Source organism: Polypterus senegalus, chromosome 6 (genome assembly GCF_016835505.1).
Source record: "Polypterus senegalus isolate Bchr_013 chromosome 6, ASM1683550v1, whole genome shotgun sequence".
Taxonomy (NCBI): Eukaryota; Metazoa; Chordata; class Cladistia; order Polypteriformes; family Polypteridae; genus Polypterus; species Polypterus senegalus.
Window position 1 is genome coordinate 97,558,717 of NC_053159.1, and position 23,353 is coordinate 97,582,069.

The following is a 23,353-nucleotide window of genomic DNA, read 5'->3' on the forward strand; positions in this document are numbered from 1 at the left end:
ATGAATAGAAGTAAATATTTAACCATATACCTTTTCCTGCCTTGACTTTTAACTATACATATTGTTTTAACAACTAAATTAAACAAACCTGTTCACACATTAAATTACTAAAATTATTATAAATATAAGAAAAAGAAATAGATTGATAAAATTATAAATGTTACAATAATGCACAGCCTCACTCTTATCCATAAAGAACAAACAAATCTAGAAAATAACAAGAAGAAAAGGTAATTTAAAGGGAAATGTTAAAACAATTATGAATTTAAAAGCCCAGTTCCATCTGTCTGTTTAGATAAAAAGGTTGCAAACAGGGTTGGCACATGAAACAGGTGGTATAGGCAGTGTCATAGAAGGTAGAAGGTCATCAAGGTTGGATCCACTGGCATGTAACTGTCCTGTGGCATAGGTGATACCTTTTCCATTTTGGCAGTGAAATATTAAACCTCAATAACCTACCTTATCAGTTAAAACTGATGTAACAGTGTGTTATCCCACTGCACTGGCTATAGGCCTATTTCAATCATTTTGCAAGGACACACAAAGTCTACAAAAATCCTGAAAAAGCTTCAGAATTCACCAACTCTTAAAGGTTGTAACTTTTAATATAGCACGTAACTGCAAGTGATTACAATTATCAGTAACTGGCTGTGGCACAAAGGAAAAAATATGTTGGTGATGTGTGTAGATAATGCAATGGATATGGGCCTAAGCATTGGTAATTCTGAGGATACCACTATTCAAATCAGATGGTTTGTCTGTGGAGCAAAAGATGAAATCATTATAGGTCCTTGGCAGGACTTATGCAACACGGTAAAAAGAAGATCTAATTAGATGAAGGTCGCAGAAGAACTTTCATCCCATATTTGTTCATATTAGTTTTGTTCATCGTGCCACCCTCTCAGCTCAATGAAGGAGGCACAATATGATAAAATACATAAAGCTTGATGGCCAGCTTTGACACTAGGAGCTTCTAGTCAGGGTTGTGTACTTCTGTTATGCTCACCTTGCCCAGAAAGTCATTTTTACTGACCAGGTCCCAATCCCATACTTCCACAATCAGTGTGTTATCTGCAAACGTCTCATCTATTTCAAACTCAAAACTCTCATTCCAACGTGGGTAACATGACTTCTTCACCACCTGTATGATACAAAGCGAAGATGGATAAACAACAGATGTGAGGCAAGCCACCTGCATTAAAATAAAAACAAATTAAATTCATTTATAAAAGTAAATAAATTAGAACAAAGACTAGTCGGTACTCTAGTAACAGTGTCACTGCTACAATTGTTACATCTAGTTTACTTCACAAAAAATATCTATAAAGGTAATCTGTTACACTTTTTCTCAAAAAGTAGTTTCTTTGACATTAATGCTTAATATATCTAGGGTTGCAACAATGAGAAAAGGAAGCAACTGTATCATGTTAAGTACCAATATTTAGTGGACCATATATTCCAACTACTCCCAAAAAATAAAAGCACAACCTCCCCCACTCCTCTTACTGTGGTCTCGTACATCTTCCCATTGTACATCACTCTCACAAAAGGGTCTGAAGCACCATTGCGGTCTTTCCTCGCCAAATCTCTGAAAAACATTGAATGAAAGAGACACATGAGATAAGCGTTTGGTCAAAGTAAACTACTGGCTAGGACTGTTATTGATAAACAGAGGTGCTGATGCATTTCATTTTTTGTTGCCTGTCATTGCATAAATAAACTACTTCTTCCAGAAGCAGACAGCATGACATGTAATTACTAGGTTATACAACTACCATTGGAAAGGTTTGAGCATTTTTTTGTATTTTGCAGGCAGTGACTCTAGTAGCTAAGGCAATGAACAGACTCAATATTCAAATTGTTCTGTTGACTCAGTATGAGATCACCAACAAAACAATTAACCTGGCTGTACTAAAATATGATGTTTTCTAAAAAAAGACGTGTCAGATAAACATTTTTAATTAGTCATATCTAACAGCATCAGTTTGATATACATTTGCTACAGCATTAATAATTACTGTAAAACATGGAATGTTAGCTGTTTTAATTGCCATAATAATGCATACAAAACAAATAGACAAATACCATATGCACCAAATAAGTCTGATTCATAAACATGAGGCTATTTTTGCAAATGTGCTTCCTTACAATATACTCTGTATACATGGTACAACAAATATAAATTATGGATAATACAAATAGGGTGTTTACGAAATGGATGATGCAGATGTGAAGCAAGTTATCCTGCTTACAAATAACTGTTGTGTTTCAGTTCGAGCCTGGGGAAAGGTAAGTTCAGTGTGGTGGTCGCTTACTGTTTTTAGGAAATGGTGTTTTTTCCACAAAATCTAAACACATTTTGTGAGGTTGATTGATTAATGTAAATGGGCTCAGTAGCAGCTGATGTGTGATTGTTTGTGTTCTGTGCAGAAACTGACATGTGTTATGATGCTACTTCCTTGTTAACACTTGTTGAAGGAATCAAAACTGAATGTACATGCACACACTTACACAACACTAGTGACATTTGAAGTCTCTGACTCTTGAGTTCTCTGTAATCCTTAAAGTACCAGGTCTCTTATGAAGCTTTTGAGCTATCTGAATTAAAAGGGTAACACCATTCCCATTCCACTCCCCATACCCTCATCCTTAAAAGGACAACACAATCCTACTGTTCCTGAGATGGGATTATCTTCTATCAGTCAGGAAAATTTTTACATCCTTGCCATCCTTTACATCCTTGGAGACTTCCCTTTTAAGTCTGTTTAGAGATTTAGGCACCCTGACCTCTTCTGAGCTTGCCATTTTTGTATTCTGCTGTAGGGTTTTCACCATGACTGCCACTCTCATTACTGTATATACACCATATCTCCATGTTCTGACTCTGAGATCCAGAGCATTTTGTCTCCCAGTTGTACTTTTTTAGGCTGTAGTAATTACTCACATGTTACTTGTTTTGTTAAATTAAATGCTAAACAGTATCACATTATAGTCAATTAGCAGTTGCATTGAAAATTTCCATGAAACTCTTATTCATGTCTGTTGTTAGTGCATCTATGGGTGGTATCTTCTTGTTTATTAATAATTTCTACACTGAAAATAATTTTTGTCTATCGGTCCACTGTTTTTCCTGATTATCCAGCTAAAAGTCACAAGGAGATGGCATCTGTCATAGCAGCACTGGTTCCAAAACAGTAACAAAATCTATATGTGGCACAAATCCAGCTTAGAGCACATTTACAGACTCACATGCTCTCATTCTGGCCCAATTCAGAGTTGTAAACTTACATTTTTTGGAATGTGAGAAGAAAACAAGGGTACTAGGGAAAACCCAATTCAGACACATACGATTCAAACCCAGGACTCTGGAAATGTAAGGCATTAGTTAACTACTTAGAAATTGTGTTGCCTTCAGTAAATGTACAAGAAACAAAATTAGACATAAAGTTGATCCTTGGGAAACATCTGAGTAATCATTCACTCATGGTACTGTAAATAATTGGCAACAACTATCTCCATAACTACTTTTGAAAGAATAAGGAACCATGCCAGATGAGAGACTAAACTGTACTGCTCAGATTTTTAACACAATTCACACAAGTGCTTTGCACCAGGAGAAAATCACCTGAAGTTGTACTGTTTCCAGCTGATGTGGACTTGGGGACATTCACTCAAAATCAAAAAATGTATGCAATTAAAAAGAAAATGTGCCCCGTATCAAAAAGGACAATTTTCAAACAAAATTTGTTATAGTTGAATATTAGGCACAAATTCCCCTTTTTCTTTTTAATTTCTCAGGAAATCTACATGAAATTTCAGAGGTATTTTTTCCACAACTTTCTAGCTTTTCTAGCACAATTGCTAAATTATGTTAGAAAAGAAAATATTTAACCTCCTCTATTGCACATACATATACTTTATTTTCCTATTATATACCATTATAACAAGACGAAAGACTACTGAATGTACTGAATATCTCTTGAAATTGCTCAATTTACTTTACTAAGTATAAACATTTTACATAGCAGCATCAATGTTTATAATAACATATTAATATATAAATCAAAATAAAATATGTGTTTATATACAAAGGTTTATGCACAAGAAGTGATTTGTAATGATTTCCAATAATCACACTTTAATGCAACTTCACTAAATCAAAGAGTGAAGTGAAGTTCACTAAACAGCAGTTAGTAATGCTGTTAGTAAATGTGTTTCATTGCCTATTGGCGTTTAAAGCTTTGTAGCCCGAAAATTTGGGGGCCTTGGGAACCCTGGACCTCAGCACTTCCTCCACACCAGGAAGTGCTGGGGGGAAGAGAAGCAGGGACACCCGGAGTGCTTCTGGGAGTACAGTCGGCACTTCCGCCACACGGGGGCGTGTCGGTGGGAGATTGCCGGGAAGCACCTGGAGCACATCCGGGTGTGAAAAAAAGGGGCCGCCTCCCTTAGTTCGAGGCTGGAGTCGGGAGAGAAGGAAGGACTGAGCTTGCTGAAGGAGGCAAGGAGGCGGCCTGAAGAGAGTAAGGCGTTGTGTGGCCAGGACTTTGGGGAGTTGCGTGTGTACTTTGGACTGTAAATATTTGTAAATAAACGTGTGGTGGTGGAAATACAACATGTCTGCCTGTCTGTGCCCGGGTTCCGTTCACATGATATATATAACATATGAGTTTGCTTGAAGAAATACAATTGTAGTTTAAATTAAATTTTGAAATGTAAACTCTTACATACAAGATTCAGTTGGATTAAACTGGTTTCAGAATGCCATGTTATGTCATTGTCTTAAATGTGTCTCCATCAAAGATTCCTTTAAGTAGTATCCACTTGAAGCAAAAATTATTTGCTTATCATTAAGGATTCTTACTTTATGTTCTTAATGGCAAGGTTGTTTTAATACCTTCAACAAGTGAGCATGAAGACAAAGAAAAAAATGCATTGCTAGGCCAAAACCTTAAATTCATTAATCTTATCCTTGACAGAAAATCACCAGCTATATTTTAATCTGCTGCTCTATGAAATATACAGAAAGAACATCAACCTGGCTTCAAAGACATGGCACCGTAGTTTCCTGGATGTCTCTTCTTTTGTGATAGAAATCTGAAGGTGGATCTCTCCTTGCACTTCTTCATCTGGGTCAATTTCAGTTAAGTTTAGCCAGCCGTCCAAGCCTGAAAAATAGAAAAGAAGCATACATTTCTAAGTGCATTTTATTATGTGACAAGTTTGTAAAAATCAAGATTCTAAAAAACAACAACAATCTGGGATACAGAAGAATTTTTGTGATTGCAGATGTGGACTGTAAGAAGTCACTATCAAGTTAAATTGTATTTTAGATTAGGCAAAACAGAAAGAAAAAAAAAATTACATGTACATTACAACAGCATGGATCCAACGTGTGCTTACAGTATGTAGAAAACTGGATTGCAGCAAACTGAGCATTCCAGTTTATTTCAATTAGGCACTGAACTTCCAATGAATAACAGGCAGAATAAAAATTAACAAATATGGACAGGAAATATCAAACTCAAAATTCACAACAAAAAAAAGGATCAGAACCAAAAGGACAAAATATGCCAAAAACAAAACCAACGCCTAAACCCAACTTATAATCAAAAAGCACACAAAAACACCCTAAGAAGAATCAAACACTAGCACTACAAAAAGTTTGTTTACTGAGTCCAAAATCTTGCATACCTAGAGGTCCAAAACACTGATCTTTATAGTGTTGCATGATGACATTACAGGTGATCTCTGGTTGTCATGAGGTAACAAATGGGATTGTTGACACCAAATTGTCCAAGGCTACAAAATGGTAGTGCCCATGAAAGCTAAAATAGCAGCATGGGCATATATTTTATTTTTATGTATATATATATATATATATATATATATATATATATATATATATATATATATATATATATATATATATATATATATATCAAAACATTCAAAATATTGATTTTATGCTTCAGCCAGGGCTTTGTTCAATGGTTTATGCCTATTTTCCTTTTTGTAATTTTTGTTGTTTTTAAATTATTATTTATAATTTGTTTTTGTTAAAGATAATTTTAGTTAATAGTGTTTCACTTAAACATTATTGAGTAATTATATATTGTATGCATTTGTCTCATAGCTATGTTCCCTTTATTCTGTGTTGGTAAAAATCGTAAAAGGGGGGCCTTGATGAAATCATTTCTGAGGGACTATCCTCCACCTTTATATTCAATGGAGTGATGGATCTCTCAGAGGTCTAAGGAAGCTTTTGAAGAAAAGATATTGTTAGTGAGTACTGTATTGGATTTTATGGTTTATTGAATTTTGTTATTGGTTTTCAGTTTTGGACTTATTTTGCTTGGATTGCCTTTTTAGGAGAATCTTATTTGTTCTTACTTTGCCTTTTTTCATATTCTCTTTTTGATTTTTGTGAATAAGTTCTATATAAACATTGCTTGTTGACCTTAGCCTTTAAGCCAGGGAAGCATGTTTGTAGATTTGGGACATTTAAAGTGTATTTTTTGACTGTTAAAGCAGAGCTCTATTTTGGGCATATGCAGGCCTTGAATCCTGCCTCTTGAGTTTTGGGTTTGAGTACCCAGGGTGAGGCCTGCTTTGGTGTAGATTAGCAAGGTCCTGGTCTGACCCTTTTGTGTATTTTGTATCCTGCCAGGTTTTATATTTTGCCATGTTGTGTCACTGTGATCAAATCTATTGAACTGTCAAGAATGAAACAAAAATAACAAATTACAGTATGTACAGAAAAACATTCTTCACCCATAAAACTGTATGAATTATGACAGCCCTTCTTGTAAAGTGCAGAGTTCAGATGCATCTATCAGGCTTTTCTGAATAATGAACATGGAATTGGCGCAACAGTTTTGGAGTAAGAATATCACTCCAAGGTACCCAACAGTAAATCCTTAAATAAAGACTGACTGCCTACAGTTAAATCTCCCAACACTTATGGAGTTTTCCTAAGGTTGACTGTTCTAAGTCTAACAACTGAAGTCTTTCAAAATGCTACTTCATCTCAGGTTCCCTAATTTGTGGTCTGTGTTTTTATACTGTTTCAATAAGAGACAGCAAAAATGTTTTAATTATAGGATCTGGAGATGAAATGTAGCAAAAAATACAAAAGGGGTCATTACCAAAAAGACAAATCAACCTTTCAACAAGCCAGAAACTAAGACAAGAATCAGAAACCACTGCATGAAAAGAAAGTCAGAATACTGAGATCAGAAAGTCATAGAACATCACATGAAAGTATTTTTTTATCCCACCATGGATAAGTTACAATCACAAGTGCCAGAACTTATAGGTTGTGCTGAAGATGACATGCACTACACAATCCTGTGGGACTCTGGGAATGTTACCTAGGCAACAGTAGTACCTTTGAACGTTGTGGGAAGATTATAATGATATTTAATTTTCAAAGGAAGACAGATAGCAACAAACTAATGTCAAAACTGGATTCCTTTTGCCAATACAGTTTAGCCGGCACCTTTCTGAGGCATCACATGCCCCATCCCCCTGGGATCAACTTACTTGGAACAAGATAAATACACAATTTATGAAAACTGAAATAACATTAAAAAGATGGAAAAAAAAATGTAAAAGTAATTGCGAAAAAAGAAAATAATGAATGAAAAACAATATAATTATTAAAAAAGAAATTAACAAAAACATGCCATATTTATTGTATCTAGCAAAAAAAAACTCCACGTAAAAGCATGTAAAAATATGATAACCTAAAAAGAAATTAAACAGTAATTATCATTGCAAAAGTTTGTTTACTGTAGCCCTAGTCTTGGATACAATAGAATCCAAGACCTTTAAATTGTCACAGTGATGACATCATGGGATTTGACCTCTGAATGTCACAGAATAGCAACTAGGGGTCACTGCCAACAATATGAGAGTCGAAATGGTGGCACAGTAACACAAAAATATAAAGTTAAAAAATTAAAAACCTCCAGAATGAAACCAGAATCACAAAACACATACAGAATAGCATTCTGCACCTAGAAAAACCTCTAAATCATGACAAGTATGATGTGGAAAACAAACAGGGGTTATTTTACCAGGTAAATGTGAATTTACTAAACGTGTGATATGGATGTATGTAGTGACCAATTTGTTAAATAGGGGCCTTACAAGTTCTTGAACTTTTTAAAGGAAAAATGTGGGATATGACCACTAAAACATTGGGACGTCCTACAAATTAACTCAAGGCAGCATGAAACCATTTAATATACTGCATGGGCAATTCAGAGTTATCTGGCGAAGCATCCCATTTGGAAAACACATATTCCTCTTTATGCTGGTCAAGAGGCAACTCTAGACATACAAATGTAGGGCTGCTACTTGACATTTGTGACAGCAAAAGTGTTTCCGAGAGTAGACATGACAGTAGTTACTGGCTAAAGATTAAAAGTCACTTTAGGCCTTAACACATCTGAGCATGAAATTGGGCGGTGATACAGAGGCAAATGTTTAACTAGCAAGAGAAACACTGGTCAGGGTGTGGAGAAAGAACATTGGTAAAGGTTAAAAGGAGGTGCTTTTGTACTTTTGTGTATGTGGACCAGCCACTCCATGTGATAGTTAGGGACATATATGTGTTTTCATAGGTGCACTGATGCATTAGCTCTTTATTTTTTCTTTGTTTTGAACTTTCTATTTTTCTAATAATATCACTCTTTCCTCGTTTTATAGTTTGATCTCCTTGGTTATATTTGGGTCCAGGGATTGCTCATCAGGATACCCCACTCTTCACAAAAAAACAATACCTAACTTTTAGCCAACGAAGATGATGTTAAGAAAAAAGATATCTGATATCACACAGTATCTTCCTTAATAGCATCAATAAAAGGATATAAAATAAGAATAAGGATTGCACATAACAGATGACCCGTACTGTAAATGAAATATGGCCGGGAGAGTAGAACTTAATCTAGCAGTAGGTGTCTCAAATGTAAAAACTCTAGGGTCACAAGATTAGAAACAAGTAGAGAGGGGTTGGTAACTAATAAAATAGTAGTCTGCCTATCCAATAGATGCTTTCAGGGAAATATGTTGCAGGATAAACTACACATAGTATAGTGTTTAGACTATGGGAGGCTTACCTAACCATTTAAATGTGTGCTGGGGTTCAGGAGTGCAGGGTCATCTGGGGCCAGAAGATGCAGCTCTTGTAGAATACTCACAAAAGCCCCAGAGGGTATTTCTGACCTTGAAAGTAGTTGAAAGATTTATTCCAGAAGTAGTAAACAGCGAACAACATTCAGTGCTGCAAAGAATTACTTCATAAAGAAATTTCCTGTATTACTGCATTCTTTGCCATTGAATGTTGTCAGGTCATCAACCCAAATTTAATACTAGACAAAAGACACCTAAATTAACTAATAACAAAATTTTAAGAATTATTTTGTTTAGCTGATGGGCAAAGCAATTGCCACTGACACAGTGTGAGAAATGAATTGTCCCCTACTTAGTTAAAACCAATTTAAATAACAATATTTTTGCAAACTAGATGGTGAGCTAATATATAAAATACTCCAGAAAATGAATTAGGTGGACACCTTAGGCCTTGAATGTGTGATAGAAGCTTCCATGCATGTTAATCTTAGTACAGTATATTACAGCACATCAATCTCCAAACAAAATTACAATTTTGCCAGTATTCTGAAAATAACAAGTGATAAAAGATTAATTATCACTTCATACATTTCTGTAATGCTTTCAATGGAGAAGTCACCATTTTCACATTTTCAAATTAACAAAACAGTATTTTAAATCCAAATAAAGAACATATAATCGAAAAAAAGAAGTCTTTATCATTGAATTGAAAAAGTGGAGTGATTATAATGTGATTTCCTTTGAGAATACGTGTCCAAGCTTAACTCATTTAATTTCAAAATCCCTTAAGAAACTAGACAACTCTCATGTCCACTTAAGATGAGATATCTTCAGACTGTGGTGAATTAGAAAGCAATCTTCATTGACAGTAATATGTTTTATTGAATACCAGCCTAAATAAATGATCCGGTATCTAATATGATCCTTATGAGACAGAAACAAATAATGTACTGTATCAAGATTTGCTTCAAAAGGGTAGGAATGTAAACATTTTTCAATGTTTTGACCTAATCAGCATTTTACCAGTCTGCTTACAGCCAACTAGCATCTTTCTCACTAGTGCCCCATCTTGGTTTGTAACTAAATGTGGATGAGGGATAAACTAGAAAGGTATTGTGAAGTCCAATCTACTAGTGTTTAATATCCCTTCTTCTTTTCAATAGGTATCTTGTTAATTTTTAATCAAATACAAATATCATTACATATATAATACATTAAGTGTATAAGACAAAAGAGAAGTTATGCACAGGAAAACAAAGAATAGATAGATAGATAGATAGATAGATAGATAGATAGATAGATAGATAGATAGATAGATAGATACTTTATTAATCCCAAGGGGAAATTCACAATACCAGATACTTGTATTATAATATAAATGCATTTCATGCTGTTACTCATCTTATGTCTGACTCAGCAGGGTATTTCACAGTGAGTGTGCTTAAAGGCATACACAAAACTGGGATAAAGGTGAGTAACCAAAAATCTGGCCAAAATCTAGTTTCTTAAAAATCCTGTTTACATGGACTAATTCACTAATGTAGCTCTACTTTAGCAAAATGCTCCAATGTCATAAAAATGCGCTCACATTAAAAACCATCAATGGTCACTGAGAACCCCAAAACAATCCTGTAGCCCGTGTCTCTCTAGATTACGCTGTTAAACTAAACAATTGTACATTCAGCTCATCAACATAAATTTAGTGATTTCTGAAATACTGAGACTGATTATTCCAACCAGGAGGAGGAATCATGGGATCGCCCAAGCATTTTCCTCAGAAAATATATCTTTGTAGATGCTTCCGCCATTTTTTACCACTTGTTGTTGGATGCATGTGCAAAGCAAAGACTTCTGCAGACTAACAGAGTGCAATGGATTGGAACAAACTACAAAATCCTTAACTGCAACCCGGTTAAGGGTTAACATGGTTGCATAGCCAGGTTACTCTCTGAGAAATCTGTGTGTTAACTCAGTTTCACAGAGACCAATATCTCAGTTTCTCTAACCGGAAATATGGTATACAATGCCTTACAGTGTTAACCATGTAATTGCAGAAAGTTCTTCAGTTTTAGGAAATACAAAAACCGTGTTCATTTTTAGGCTTTAACTTAACTAAAACACAGAAATGAATTCTTACCTACTGTAAATAATTGAAAAAGTTGATTTTACTGTATTTTACAACATTTTGCATTCTGTTTCATTCAAAAAGCATCACATATATTTTGCATTCAAAAGCACTGCTCTGTGAACCGTCTTGTCATCAGATAACTGTGTTACAAGTAGAAAATGCCAGTACAGTATATCTATACAGGTTAGGCATATTTCTTTTAAAGATATAGTATAAAACTATACACCTCACACAAAAACAAACATTATTACAATTGTGAGGTCTGTCTGTGCAAATGCTAAACACACCAGGACTGGTAAACAATCTTTTCCACATACACCCTCTCCCCTATCATTTACCTTGAGGCTTAGAAGCGAGGATCTCCTTTGCGACTGACACTTTTCCAATGACATCATCACGGCTGCAAAACAACACAAAGGTCAAATTCATCCACAGCATTTATCAATTTCAAGCATGTGATAATATTATACCATATCCGCGAATCTACAGTATATAAGTTACATTACAGATTTTCAGGAGCTTATTGACTTTTGTTGAGACAAGCCAGTGAATGCCGAACTCTTATATAAGTCGATTTTGCAGTAAAGAAGAAGTGTTTTTTTTTCTAAGTAAAATAACTGTTTTTCTAATGCCCTTGGTCTCTTGTTTAGAAGTATAAAAATTCTCAAATTGACATGTACACTATTAAATGTTGTCCAAAATTTACATATATTTTACACTTACTATTTTAAGACTCTGCCACATCAACTTAAGCCAGTTTTTTTTTTATTTAACCACCGCACATTGAGACTAAACAAAATTAAGGGAATAAAAATCTAATCTATTCCTGAAGTTGTCAGCATTTAATGGAGATTTTAAGCATGATCATTGTAACAAAACACATTTATGGTGCCTTGTCTAGCTATATTTCTGATATCTACAACTAATATGCATTCAATCATTTTTAACAGTTTTATTTTGGGTTATGGGAACTGGAGCCTATCCTCTCAGTATTGGATGCAGGGCAGGTACAAGTCCTGGGTTGTATACTAGCCTGCTTCTTAAAGTACTTACTCATACAAGACTAATTTACAATTGCCAATTTACCAAACATGCATGTATTTAGGATTTTAGAAATGAGAGACCTGGGAAAAAAGCATGTAGACATGGGGAGAAAATGCAGACATTATAAAGCTGAATCAAAGATTCTGGAGCTGCAAGGCAGAAGCATTACTGGGCTCTCCTGGTAATAATTCTAGTTAGCAGTGTTCTCATAATGGACAATAATCACAGCTCATGCTGTTGTGTCCACAGTTTATTTTAAGATCAAATGCTTCTCTCATTCCTGTTTCCCAATAATTGGTAACCTGAAGGAACCCCTGACAAGTGTATTATGTCACTATTTTAAATGATCTGCCACTCTGTTATGCTAGAGAGACAGCTGGATGTACATAATGTGGAGTTTCCCTGAATTATTTTGAAAGTATATGGTTTTCACTGACTGTAACTCTCATCTGCCTCCTGTAATGGAAAATACACAAAATAACTCCAGGGCCCGTATTTATCAAGCATTTTAGAGTATTAAAATGAAAGTATTGCACTAAAAAATCACACTACGATAAGAATTTGCTCTAGCTCAGAGTAGGATATAAGAAGTATTTACAAAATGTCCTAGTCCCAGTCCCAGTCCCAGCTAAGAATAGGAATTGACATCTGAGAAAAAAAGACATCACGATTTTACGACAACCCTAGCTGTAAAATGCAACTTATGATGACATTTTTGTAGTTTTCTGAAACTAACGCTAAGGCTTCACCACAAAGATAATAACATTAAAGTATAAGAAGAAGAAGAAGAACATAAAAATGTAGGATATTATGCTATGTTGCACATAATTGTTACCACTTTGCAGAATCATGAATGCAACAAACACCGGGATGGAAAGATCAAGACACAAAGAATGACAGTTAAGCCTGGCCATAAACCACAATGTTTCTAACACTTTAATTTTGTCTGACAGTGCATGTCTTTCATGTAGATGTATTGATCATGTAAAAAACAAGATTTGATATGAATATGTTTCTGTCTCTATCAGGTAGGTATCTTTTACAAGTTCATCGTTGTCCATTGTTTCCAAAACATTCAGCTTTTTCTGGGATGTGCATGTCAGTCTCTGCCTGAATGCCATCTACAGGATGGCAGAATAGTTTGTGAGCTCTTTTAAATCCTGGTAAAGTTAGGAGTAGTTTCCTAAATTAGGTAAATTAATAAAATGTTTTTATTTCTAAGAGTAGGGCCAAATTTTCATCACTCTGAGAATTTAAAGGCAGTTAGGCCAATTTTTCTACTCTGAGATGCCTGACAAATATAAACACAGGAGTCCTTTTAATTTTTACTTTCATTTTAAATGCTTTATTCTGTTGCACTGGGTCACTGATGCAGCCCCGAATATCTAACAGAAAAGACACACATGAACTGTCATTTAATTAATTTTTATTTACGTATGTTTGTCATTATTTCTGATTTATTTTTTACAGTATTATACTGTCACCAAAAATATAGTTGCTCTGATAAGCAATGGTCAATAATGTGTAAAAATCAATAGGCAGAACATCTGACAGGTTGTTAAAATTTATTCTGAAAATAGAGCAAAGGAATGGTTACTTGGTTAACCAACAGGTCCAAAAGTGGCAAAACACTGTAGTATGTAGTCAATATCAATCAATATCTAAAAAAGCATCAAGCACTGCTCTTTCAGGGAGGCAATGGTCCATGGAGGGTGTGGAATAGGTTGTAGTTAACATCAGAAATCAGTGTGTGTTGTTTATTAGAGAAAGGCCTAGGATTCTGTGTCACTGTCTGGCACCAAATTACGGTATAAAAATGTACCTTTATTATCAATACTAACATGCGCAGTGGTAGGAGTGTCATATGTCATCCCATTGTTTGTCCTCATTATTGGTTTATAAAAAAGTATTTTCTTTGGTCTTTTGGTATTTGGATTTACTTCAGGTTTTTTCAATAAACAAACAGCACTCTTGGCTGATACAAAACAAATACCAAGTAAGAAAGATTTATGCATTTTTACCTTTCAGAGTGGTTGATAAACTTTTAAGAAAATGACCTGAAAAAGCTAGCATAATGGAAAACGTTTAAAATGAAAATGGCATTTTCAAATTTTGGTTGGTGTTGGTGTAGACTAGGCCTACTTTTTAATTAAGGTTAACTTTTAAGTCTTGATGTAAATCAACTATCAAACTACTGTTTGTTTCCAGAACTCAGCATCAATGGTCAAACAGATACTGAAACCCAGAATATAAAAGATAATGTAGGGCACTTCAGTCAGTTTGGTGAAAAGTCTAAAATAGAACACAAAATTGTTTTTAAGGTTTTGTTTTTTGGGTTTGCAAAAACAAATGGCAGCTACCTATGATGAGCAGCAGTCAAACAGGGAAGTTTCAATATGCTGCTTACCTGTACAAAGATTAACTACACATAGAAATAAAAAGATGATCCTCATTGGTTGTGTGCCAGTAGACTGTGCAGATGAAACAGGAACACGGACAGTAAGCACTGGCTGGATGTGCACAAAAAAAGTATGTGGTGGTTGCTTGTTGATTGTATTCTGCAGTTGTGTAGACAAGACAAGAGTACAGGCAGAACAAGGAATAACACAAATTACTGTAGAAGACTGAATAAAAATAAAAAGTGTGGCCTGAAAGCTGCAAGGTCAGTTTCTGCTAAAAAAATAACAGCTCTAGTGAGGTCGGATGGTCACTGCTTCTGATAAGAAAGAAACAGAAGCTTTTTGAGGAAAAAAAGAAATCGTAATTTTTTTTTTACAACACAACCATGAAGTGCTGATATGAACAATGTGCTTACAGCCAAATAAATAGATCTCTGTGATGCTGCAAGTCTGGGAGTATCTGCACCTGCATAATACACACAAATGGAGCTTATTGATAATGTTATCAATATTATATGCAGCAAAAGCATTACTTCTGTATGACCAAGTGGGCATTTCCCATTTCATTTCTAATAGAGAAACAGACAGGCAGAAACTTTTTTTTATCAGAAAGATTCCTGGACCTTTCTCCTCCCACTTCTCTCCTAAATATTACAGAATGGAGAAAAGGCTGTCAAATTCACTGAAGTATGAGCTGTCCAAAGGACCTTCTCTAGTTTGCATCATTAGTCAAATATAGAAAATGTTCATCTCACTAGACCATGCCAGACCAGAAGGGGGTGGTTGTCGCTGCAGGGTTCCGGACCCTATACTAGCTAGCATAGGGCTTAACAATCACCAAGACAGGGTGCCAGTCCATCTCAGACCACAATACAGTAAATTCTGAAATTATGTTTTAAAAACCACACCAAAAAAAAAAATTAAGAATGAAGAATCAATTAAAAAATTCAGAAAAGAAAACAAAACCTGTATAGTAAATCAGTTTTCTGTCCTTGCTTCTTCTATTCAAGGGTTGCTGACTAATGATTGGACACTCTCAAACAAACACGCTCACTTAAACTGGCTCAGTTTAGAATTGGCAATCAAGATACCTTACAAGTTATAAAGTATAGGGCTTTCGTAAACAGTCAACTAAAGTAGCAGATAATAAGAAACAATATTTGCTTTTTAACCTTTAGAAAAAGTCTTTGATTTCGTTTTCATCAAAAGTAGCATGGTTTTTTCAGGGTGTGGTATTCACTTAAAGATGATAGCATTATAGGGACAGCAAATACTGATGAGAAAGTAAAAACGGTCAAGAAAGACCTAGGCAAACAATGAGCCAGACCTTGAAAAATATAGTTCTATATATGCCAGTGCAAAATATTAAATGCAACACCAACTCTAAATATTGACACATTCTCTAGATTATGTCAGACATTTTAGTCTACAGAAAATGTGCAGATGAAACTTTAAAGGCTTGCAAAATTTTAGTATACATTGCAAAAATACCTAAATATGAATTTATGAATGTAATACACTGTAAAGTGCAAGTTAGACCATATTTGGAATAATGGGTGCCATTGAGTTAATGAATCTGCAAAAAAATATATAACAGCACTAGAAGCTGTTAAGAGAAGAGAAACTAATTGCATGTCTGGACTAACGATTATGCATTACTTCAACAGGCTAAGGGAACTGATCTTTAATTAATGTGTAAGTCATATGTCATAAGGACACAAATTATCAACAAAACAGATCCAGCTGAAAAATTTAACTTAAATTGTGAATTGTGTGTTACAAGGCATTATTGAAGATATAGATATTTGTGCTTTAATTTGGAAAATAGAATTTATAAGCACTGGAACCAAAAAAAGTACTAGAACTGATCATTTATCCCCTGTGGGAGTGAGGTAAGGCAATGTACTTTAAATTATGTATTTTAAAAATTACTTTATGTACATAACTTTATACACAGTACCTGAGTGAATCCTCATCCATAACATAGAAAGAGACTGTGTGGAAACTAGGTGGCAGATTCACATGGTACTCTTCACCCCAGAATGGAGACAGTGTCTTCCAGATTGTAGCAGTCCTAAAGGAGAATACAAAATGTCATCAATAAATAAAAAAATGTGAATTTCCCCTTGGGATTAATAAAGTATCTATCTATCTATCTATCTATCTATCTATCTATCTATCTATCTATCTATCTATCTATCTATCTATCTATCTAAAATGTTAAAATGCAATAGTGAGTAGAAATAAACCAAAACACAAGGAAACTGCAGCTCAGTTCTTCAATTTAGGAAATTACAAAAGGTATGAGGTGTGTAGTTGGCTACCTGGCAGCTATAAATTAGACACGAGTAAGTGTGTGTATGTTAGACTAGATATCTGTCCAGAGCTTCTTCCAGTCTTGTGCCCTATATCTTCCACAACCCTGAATTGGAATAAGCTGTTTTAAGAATTTTATGCATATTACATTTTTAAAGCTTAGTGGTTAAGGATGTACATATATGATATTTTTACCGCCTAGTGGCTAATGGTATATGTCAGGAATGTGGGATTAGAGAACACCGTGACTCTCAGTGTTAATTAAACACACATGTGTAGGTTCATTTGTAAGCAAAACAACATGAAATATTTGTACTGTACATAGATGTGTAAATGCATGGTGTTTTAGGTCGAGTATCACAATAGGCCTTTTTACTACTGAGTCAAGGTCAATTTTTCTGACAGGATAGTAATCAATGGTGTTTGCTTTCTTTTTACGTACATTTGTGTAAAGTGCATCTATTGTTAACATCTTCATCGGTTTTTCTTTCTGTCTTTCCATCAGTCTATCTAACATGAAAAATCTTTGCTCCCTAGGTACTAATCTCCACTTATTGCTCAAGGGATTTTTGTGAGAACAGCTCACTTTTTGCAGAGATATTTTAAATACAGAACATTGTACCTTGTTGTTAACTGAACTAAACTGAATTTTTTTTTTTAAATTGTCAATCCTGAAACAGCCAGTAGAGGGCATCAAAATGCATAAAATGCCCAGAACATATTTTTGGCATCATGGACAAGACACATTTTCAAAACTCAAAAAAAGAGAATCATTCTGTATGATGTGCTTTACCAATTGATTTGTTTCAAATTTAAGAGAATTTTGAGAAAATTCCTTTAAACTTCTATATTTTCCCCTTCTCTCATTTCTGATAGCTACTCCTAATGGCAAGATAGATTTCCAGTTCAAGTATTAAAAACCAAGAAGAGTCTTGTTTATAGGCTGGTACTTGCCATCAAGCAGCTTGTGTGAATCTCTGCAAAACTAACTCAGTTCTCCTGCTGCTTGAGACTGTAACAGGTAACTTACATGATCTTCATAACAATAAAAGTAAAAACAAAAGCAAGGAAAGCAAAAGGTCATGTACCTAGAAGTGAATAGAAGATGGTATTCCCTAAGCAGGATGCCACGATGGTGCGATGGTAGTGCTATAGTTGCAATAAGAAGACCAGGTCTTCCCTTTATGAAGTTTGCATGTTCTTCCTGTGCCCATGTGGGCTTCCTTTGGGCACTGTGGTTTCCTCCCACAATCCAAAGATATGCATGTTAGGTGGATTGGCAATGCTAGAGCTTTCCTGCCTTGCACTCTATACTTACTTGGATAGGTTCCACCCCCAACAACCAAGCTCAGCATTAGATGGACATAGGAAATGGTATGGTATTCTCTATGTATGGTTCTATATTCTGTCATGAACCAACTGAACTCTACTCAGTATTTGCATTAAGCCAAAAACAATCTCAAGAGCAAGAATGCAGATCCTTTTCCACAATAGTCAGCTCCGGAATGTACCTGAATGTTAATGCCAAGTGTACATTTTCAAATTTGTTCAATATGTTAAGGCTAAGCAAAACATCACTGAATTGGTCAAAAAACATTATCAGTAGCCACCCTAATTGAACTGAATTATATTGCTACTAAACAGTCTTCTGCATTTGAAAATTGTGCAACGAGTTAACAGTGTGTTCTGTGTTTAGCTTCTGTTTACATACACAAGCCTATTCCTGTGCTATAGTGGCTGCTATACTGTACAAACAGTATCAGGATCTGAGATTACCATTTACAGCTGGGCATTTGTATTCTTTATAGGCAGCTTTGATTGTCAGAATACGTGTCAATTTATAACTAGATTAGTATCTGTTACTGAATAAAATGATGTACAGCAAATTGCCTTAAAAAGAGGTGTTTATGGATTTTCATCCACTATTCCAAGAAAAGCATGCTTTTGTTACAGAGGCATTTAAAATTTTTATTCTTAGTCAATTTCTCTATCAACACTACTCTTTCTATTGTTCCATCATTGTGAATAATCTTGTGTTATTTAAAATAAATTAGCACTTTACATATTTTTGAAATCTGGAATTATTATCTGCATGATATTTGTTCAGGAGTCAAGGTGTTGCCATTGGCTGGCATTGTGATAAGTTGTTTCCCCTTATTTTTGCACAAATGAAAAAACCTTGAGAATTATAAAAACTATTCTAACCTCTCCCAGTAATACAAAGGAAAAAGCACACAAAAAGAAAAGCAAATAAAGTCTTTGAACTTGATAACTAAAATGGCCATGTAATTAGGGCTAGAAAAGCTGTTGGCACTGGGTAATATTACTTAGACACAGAAAAGCCGGATATCACTGCGCCAGCCAAGGAACATCTTAAGTGAAATATGATGCTGAACTCTTCAGAAATAAAAGAATACCTTAAATTTAAAAAGTAATAAACCTTGTATTGTGAATTCTCATTGAGTGAGATATGAGTAAATTCAATTCATTTCTACTAAAAAACAAAAGAACTTCATGAGTTCTTCAATGAGTTCTCAGTTTGAACTCTATTCTGGGCACTACCACTTGTGGAGTTTGTACATGGATTCCTCCTACATTCTAAATAAGTGTGTCTTAGGTCAACTGCCAGCTCTAAATTACCCTGGTGTAAGTAAATGTGATGTGCACATTAGCGTGCACCTGGTGCTGCCAGCATAATTATTGCCCCTATATTATCCTGGACTGCATACGCAATTTAGAATATGGATGGGATGACATAAATAAAACAAAATATGCAGTGATTTTAAATAAAACAAAGAAGTTTAAACAGAAACATTTAACACAATTACTGCTTCAGAAAAACTTCAAATAGAGAGCAAAAAGCATCCATGCACCAGGAGAAGCTCAGCTTCTCATGCAAGTTAAAAGTGATGCCTTTTTCAAATGACCCAGAATGAAATTGGCAAATAGGATTAACTTGAAAAAAATAGTATAATTATAAAATCTTTTTTATCCTAAGTACTGTACTTCTCACAATTTAACATTACTGATCAGAAAAAAACATATTGTAATAGCCCCAAGCACCCCCACATGTCTTAAAGAACGATCAAAGACAATTTTACAAATCCCGTGCCAAGGAGCAACCAAAGTTGTATGAAAAGCTGCATTCGTTATCCTTCTTCACAGTGCAAGTCCACCTTAGAACCTTCTCACATACATACCAACAATCTCAGAAGTAGAATCTCTGAACATGCTGGGACCAAATAAGAGTAGCCAATTAACCTACTATGCATATGCTTTGGGGATGGACGAGGACAGCAGCAGCATCCATGAAGATATGTGGAAATCTTGCACAAACAACTGAGTTTGGGATTAGATCCTAGATACTGGATTCATGAAACAGCAGTACTAACAACCAACTAACTAATAACATCTGAATTTTTTATTTAAATGATTACTTTTTTTTTTTTTACTTTGGGCAAAAATTAATTTATCCATTCAACAGATGATGCTGACCAAATGGACTCTGGAAAAATACTGAGTCTTGGCCTTGGTGCAAGTAAATAACAGGATGTCCTTATCTGACCACTTACTTAAGCAATTCCTTTAATAAACATCAACCTTCCAGTATGCCTGCTATGGTAAAAATATCTAGCAAATTAAGGTCACATTTGTTATTTTTCCATTCCTTAAACCATAGTTTAACATATGGTATTATAAGATAAAATGATTATTGAAAAATTCCTAATAACAAAACATTTTATTTCTTAACCTCTACTAGTGGGGTTCTTTCCTTGCATCACACATTTGTTTATTTTTACTGCTTATGTGAGAATGAAACAGTCTGCTGTTTAGCATGGCAGGTGATTCATTCCCATCAACCACTGCTGGATAAATAAAAGATCATTGATGTTTTTGAACTCTTTTTGATTCTTGGCTCTGACAGAGTAGTTAGGTTCTTATGGATATGATCTAGGATGACATGGTGGCATAACATTTAGGGTTTTAAACACTGGCGTAGGTACTATATGTATGGAATGTGCCTGTTCTCCCTTTATCAGCATGGAGTTTTCTTAGGATATTCGTGTTTTCTTCCAACAGTCAAGAAATATGCCAGTAAGGCAAACTGGCCGAGACAAACTGGCCTAGTGGGAGTAACTGTGGATGTGTGAGTGTGGTAAGTGATGGACTGATATTTTGCACCTGGTTGTTTCTCATCTTGTGCCCAGTTTTTCTGGGATAGACACTAGCTCCCCAAGTCCGAAATTGGCTAAGCAAGTTAAAAGGTGGTGGTGGTGATTTGGGCAATGGCCTACTGATTGTAGGTTCCTTCATAACTTTTAGCTTTCAGCTTATATTAAAGTTGTTTAAATTCCCCAAATGTACTCAAGTAAGGAAAAATGTGATTAGGCAAGTACAGTATAAAGAATTGGGAGAGAATTTTGCAAATGAATGAACAGTATTTATTTTGCCAGTTTTGTTACAGTGTCTATGAAACCTAATATAGAATATCACATAAAGAAATAAAGCTCAGCGGTTGGTACCCTTGAGCCAGCACTGCAAACAGATAATTTTTTGAAAAATCCATATTCAAAAGAATGTTTGAAAAAATCCAAAGTCAAACATTGCATCTCTTTAACTTCTTACCAAGTATTCCAAACTGGGATAAGAACACTACTTTTTATATTAAAATTTACTATTTGCATGTCAGTTAATACAAGAAAACATAGTGGTAACATGTGGTATGAAGGTTCTTTGTGGAGATTCTGCCTCCACTCTGCACAGCACTCACTGTACCAGTGTACAGGCCAGCCATGATATCCAGCAACCTCGAGGGGATTCCACGAACCCTCAGGATGTCCCACAGGGCAGCTCGATTAACTGAGTCGAACACTTTAGGAAATCGACAAAGGCTGCAAAGAAACTCTGCCGATGAGAGCCCTCAGTGCCAGGATACAGTCAATGGTAGACTTCTTAGGCGTAAAACCAGACTGTTCCGGTTGCTGGTAGGTGAGCAAGTGATCACGGATCCTATTGAGAATGACCCTAGCAAGGACCTTACCCAGCACCAAGAGTAGTGTTATCCTCCTCTAGTTGCTGCAATCCAGGCGATCACCCTTCCCTTTCCAGACAGGAAAATTTGCTAAAAAAAACTCGCTAAAGTAGGCATTTTATGGAGTTTACCTTCAAGTAGGAAATCAATTGCAAAGGGTGGAATAACAAAAACATGCAGAACAAATGCATATGGTGACAAAACAGCAGATGACAGAACATGCTTATGGTTTGTTTGTAAGCTGCATGATGCAACTCTTCTAGTTTTGACCTGTCAGTATGTTTGCTAAGGTCTGAAGGTGTATGTAGGTCTCTGTATGTCTGAAGGCTCTTTAAAAGCTAACTGTAGTTAGTCACTCTCTACAGTATTCTTTTTCTGCCTACAGGTTCACTTGAAAGCCTTAAAACCTTCCTGTTCAAAGGATATTTCCAATTTAACTACAGGTGCTTCTATAGCTTTGTCTTTAATGAAACCTGTGCTATGGTTGTGACACTGTAATTAGTTTTGCATGTCTGAGAGATTCTAAGTAAGTATACAACAAGCAGCTGAACAATACTTAGATTTGCTGTTTTATTCATGCTTTGTTCAGGTAAAAAATGAAATTTATAGATGTTTGCAATTTTGTATTGATGAGTAAGAATACAAATTACAGATACTTTTCCCTATAGAGCTTTTGAGTCAAGAGATGTCTTTATTTATGCTTTGACTTGGTGAAATTTGTGGTAAGAGGTTTAAACTTTCAATTCATCTTTAGAATTTCAATGCTTACAATTTCATTTTTTCAGCTGAGATTCCAGTTAGTGACCTCTATAATTAAATTATGATTACCCAGTTCAAACTGCACACATCTGGAATTCTGAATTTGAAACTGGAAACTAATAAGACTCTTTTCATTAATGTCTATGGAGCTTCCAATTAAAGACAGCAGCAACTACATTCATAATTGTGAATTTCTGAATTTCAATACTACATTTTATTATATATTTTAAACACATCAAACATATCAAAATAAACAATATGCACAAAAAAAACAGGAATCAGTATGAGATATTAAAATTATATGTGGCTTCAACTTTAAAAATCTTGATTCATAAATGGATGGAGGAGGACTGTTTTGTTAGTTCCAAGCAACAATATTGAATTTCTGCTCATCTTTATATTTGCCTAATCTCTTTTCCAAGAAGGACTGGTACAGATTTATCAGGACTAGTAATTTTTAGTCAACTAATCCTTAAGTATTTAAAAATTTGAAGTTAAATTCTAATGCTATCTATGTCTATTACATTTCAGAAATTT

General features: G+C 35.0%; 1 protein-coding gene across 1 annotated transcript in view; it reads right to left on the reverse strand.

Annotated features, from left to right (window-relative positions):
* Positions 1-23,353, reverse strand: part of rasa4 (RAS p21 protein activator 4) — a 116,328-nt gene that overhangs the window by 61,855 nt on the left and 31,120 nt on the right. The window contains exons 3-7 of the mRNA XM_039756614.1: positions 16,670-16,783; positions 11,605-11,666; positions 5,039-5,168; positions 1,507-1,588; positions 1,007-1,141 (exon numbers count right to left, since the gene is read on the reverse strand). Of these exons, the coding sequence (XP_039612548.1) occupies positions 1,007-1,141; positions 1,507-1,588; positions 5,039-5,168; positions 11,605-11,666; positions 16,670-16,783 (523 nt within the window). The remainder of the gene's footprint in view (positions 1-1,006; positions 1,142-1,506; positions 1,589-5,038; positions 5,169-11,604; positions 11,667-16,669; positions 16,784-23,353) is intronic.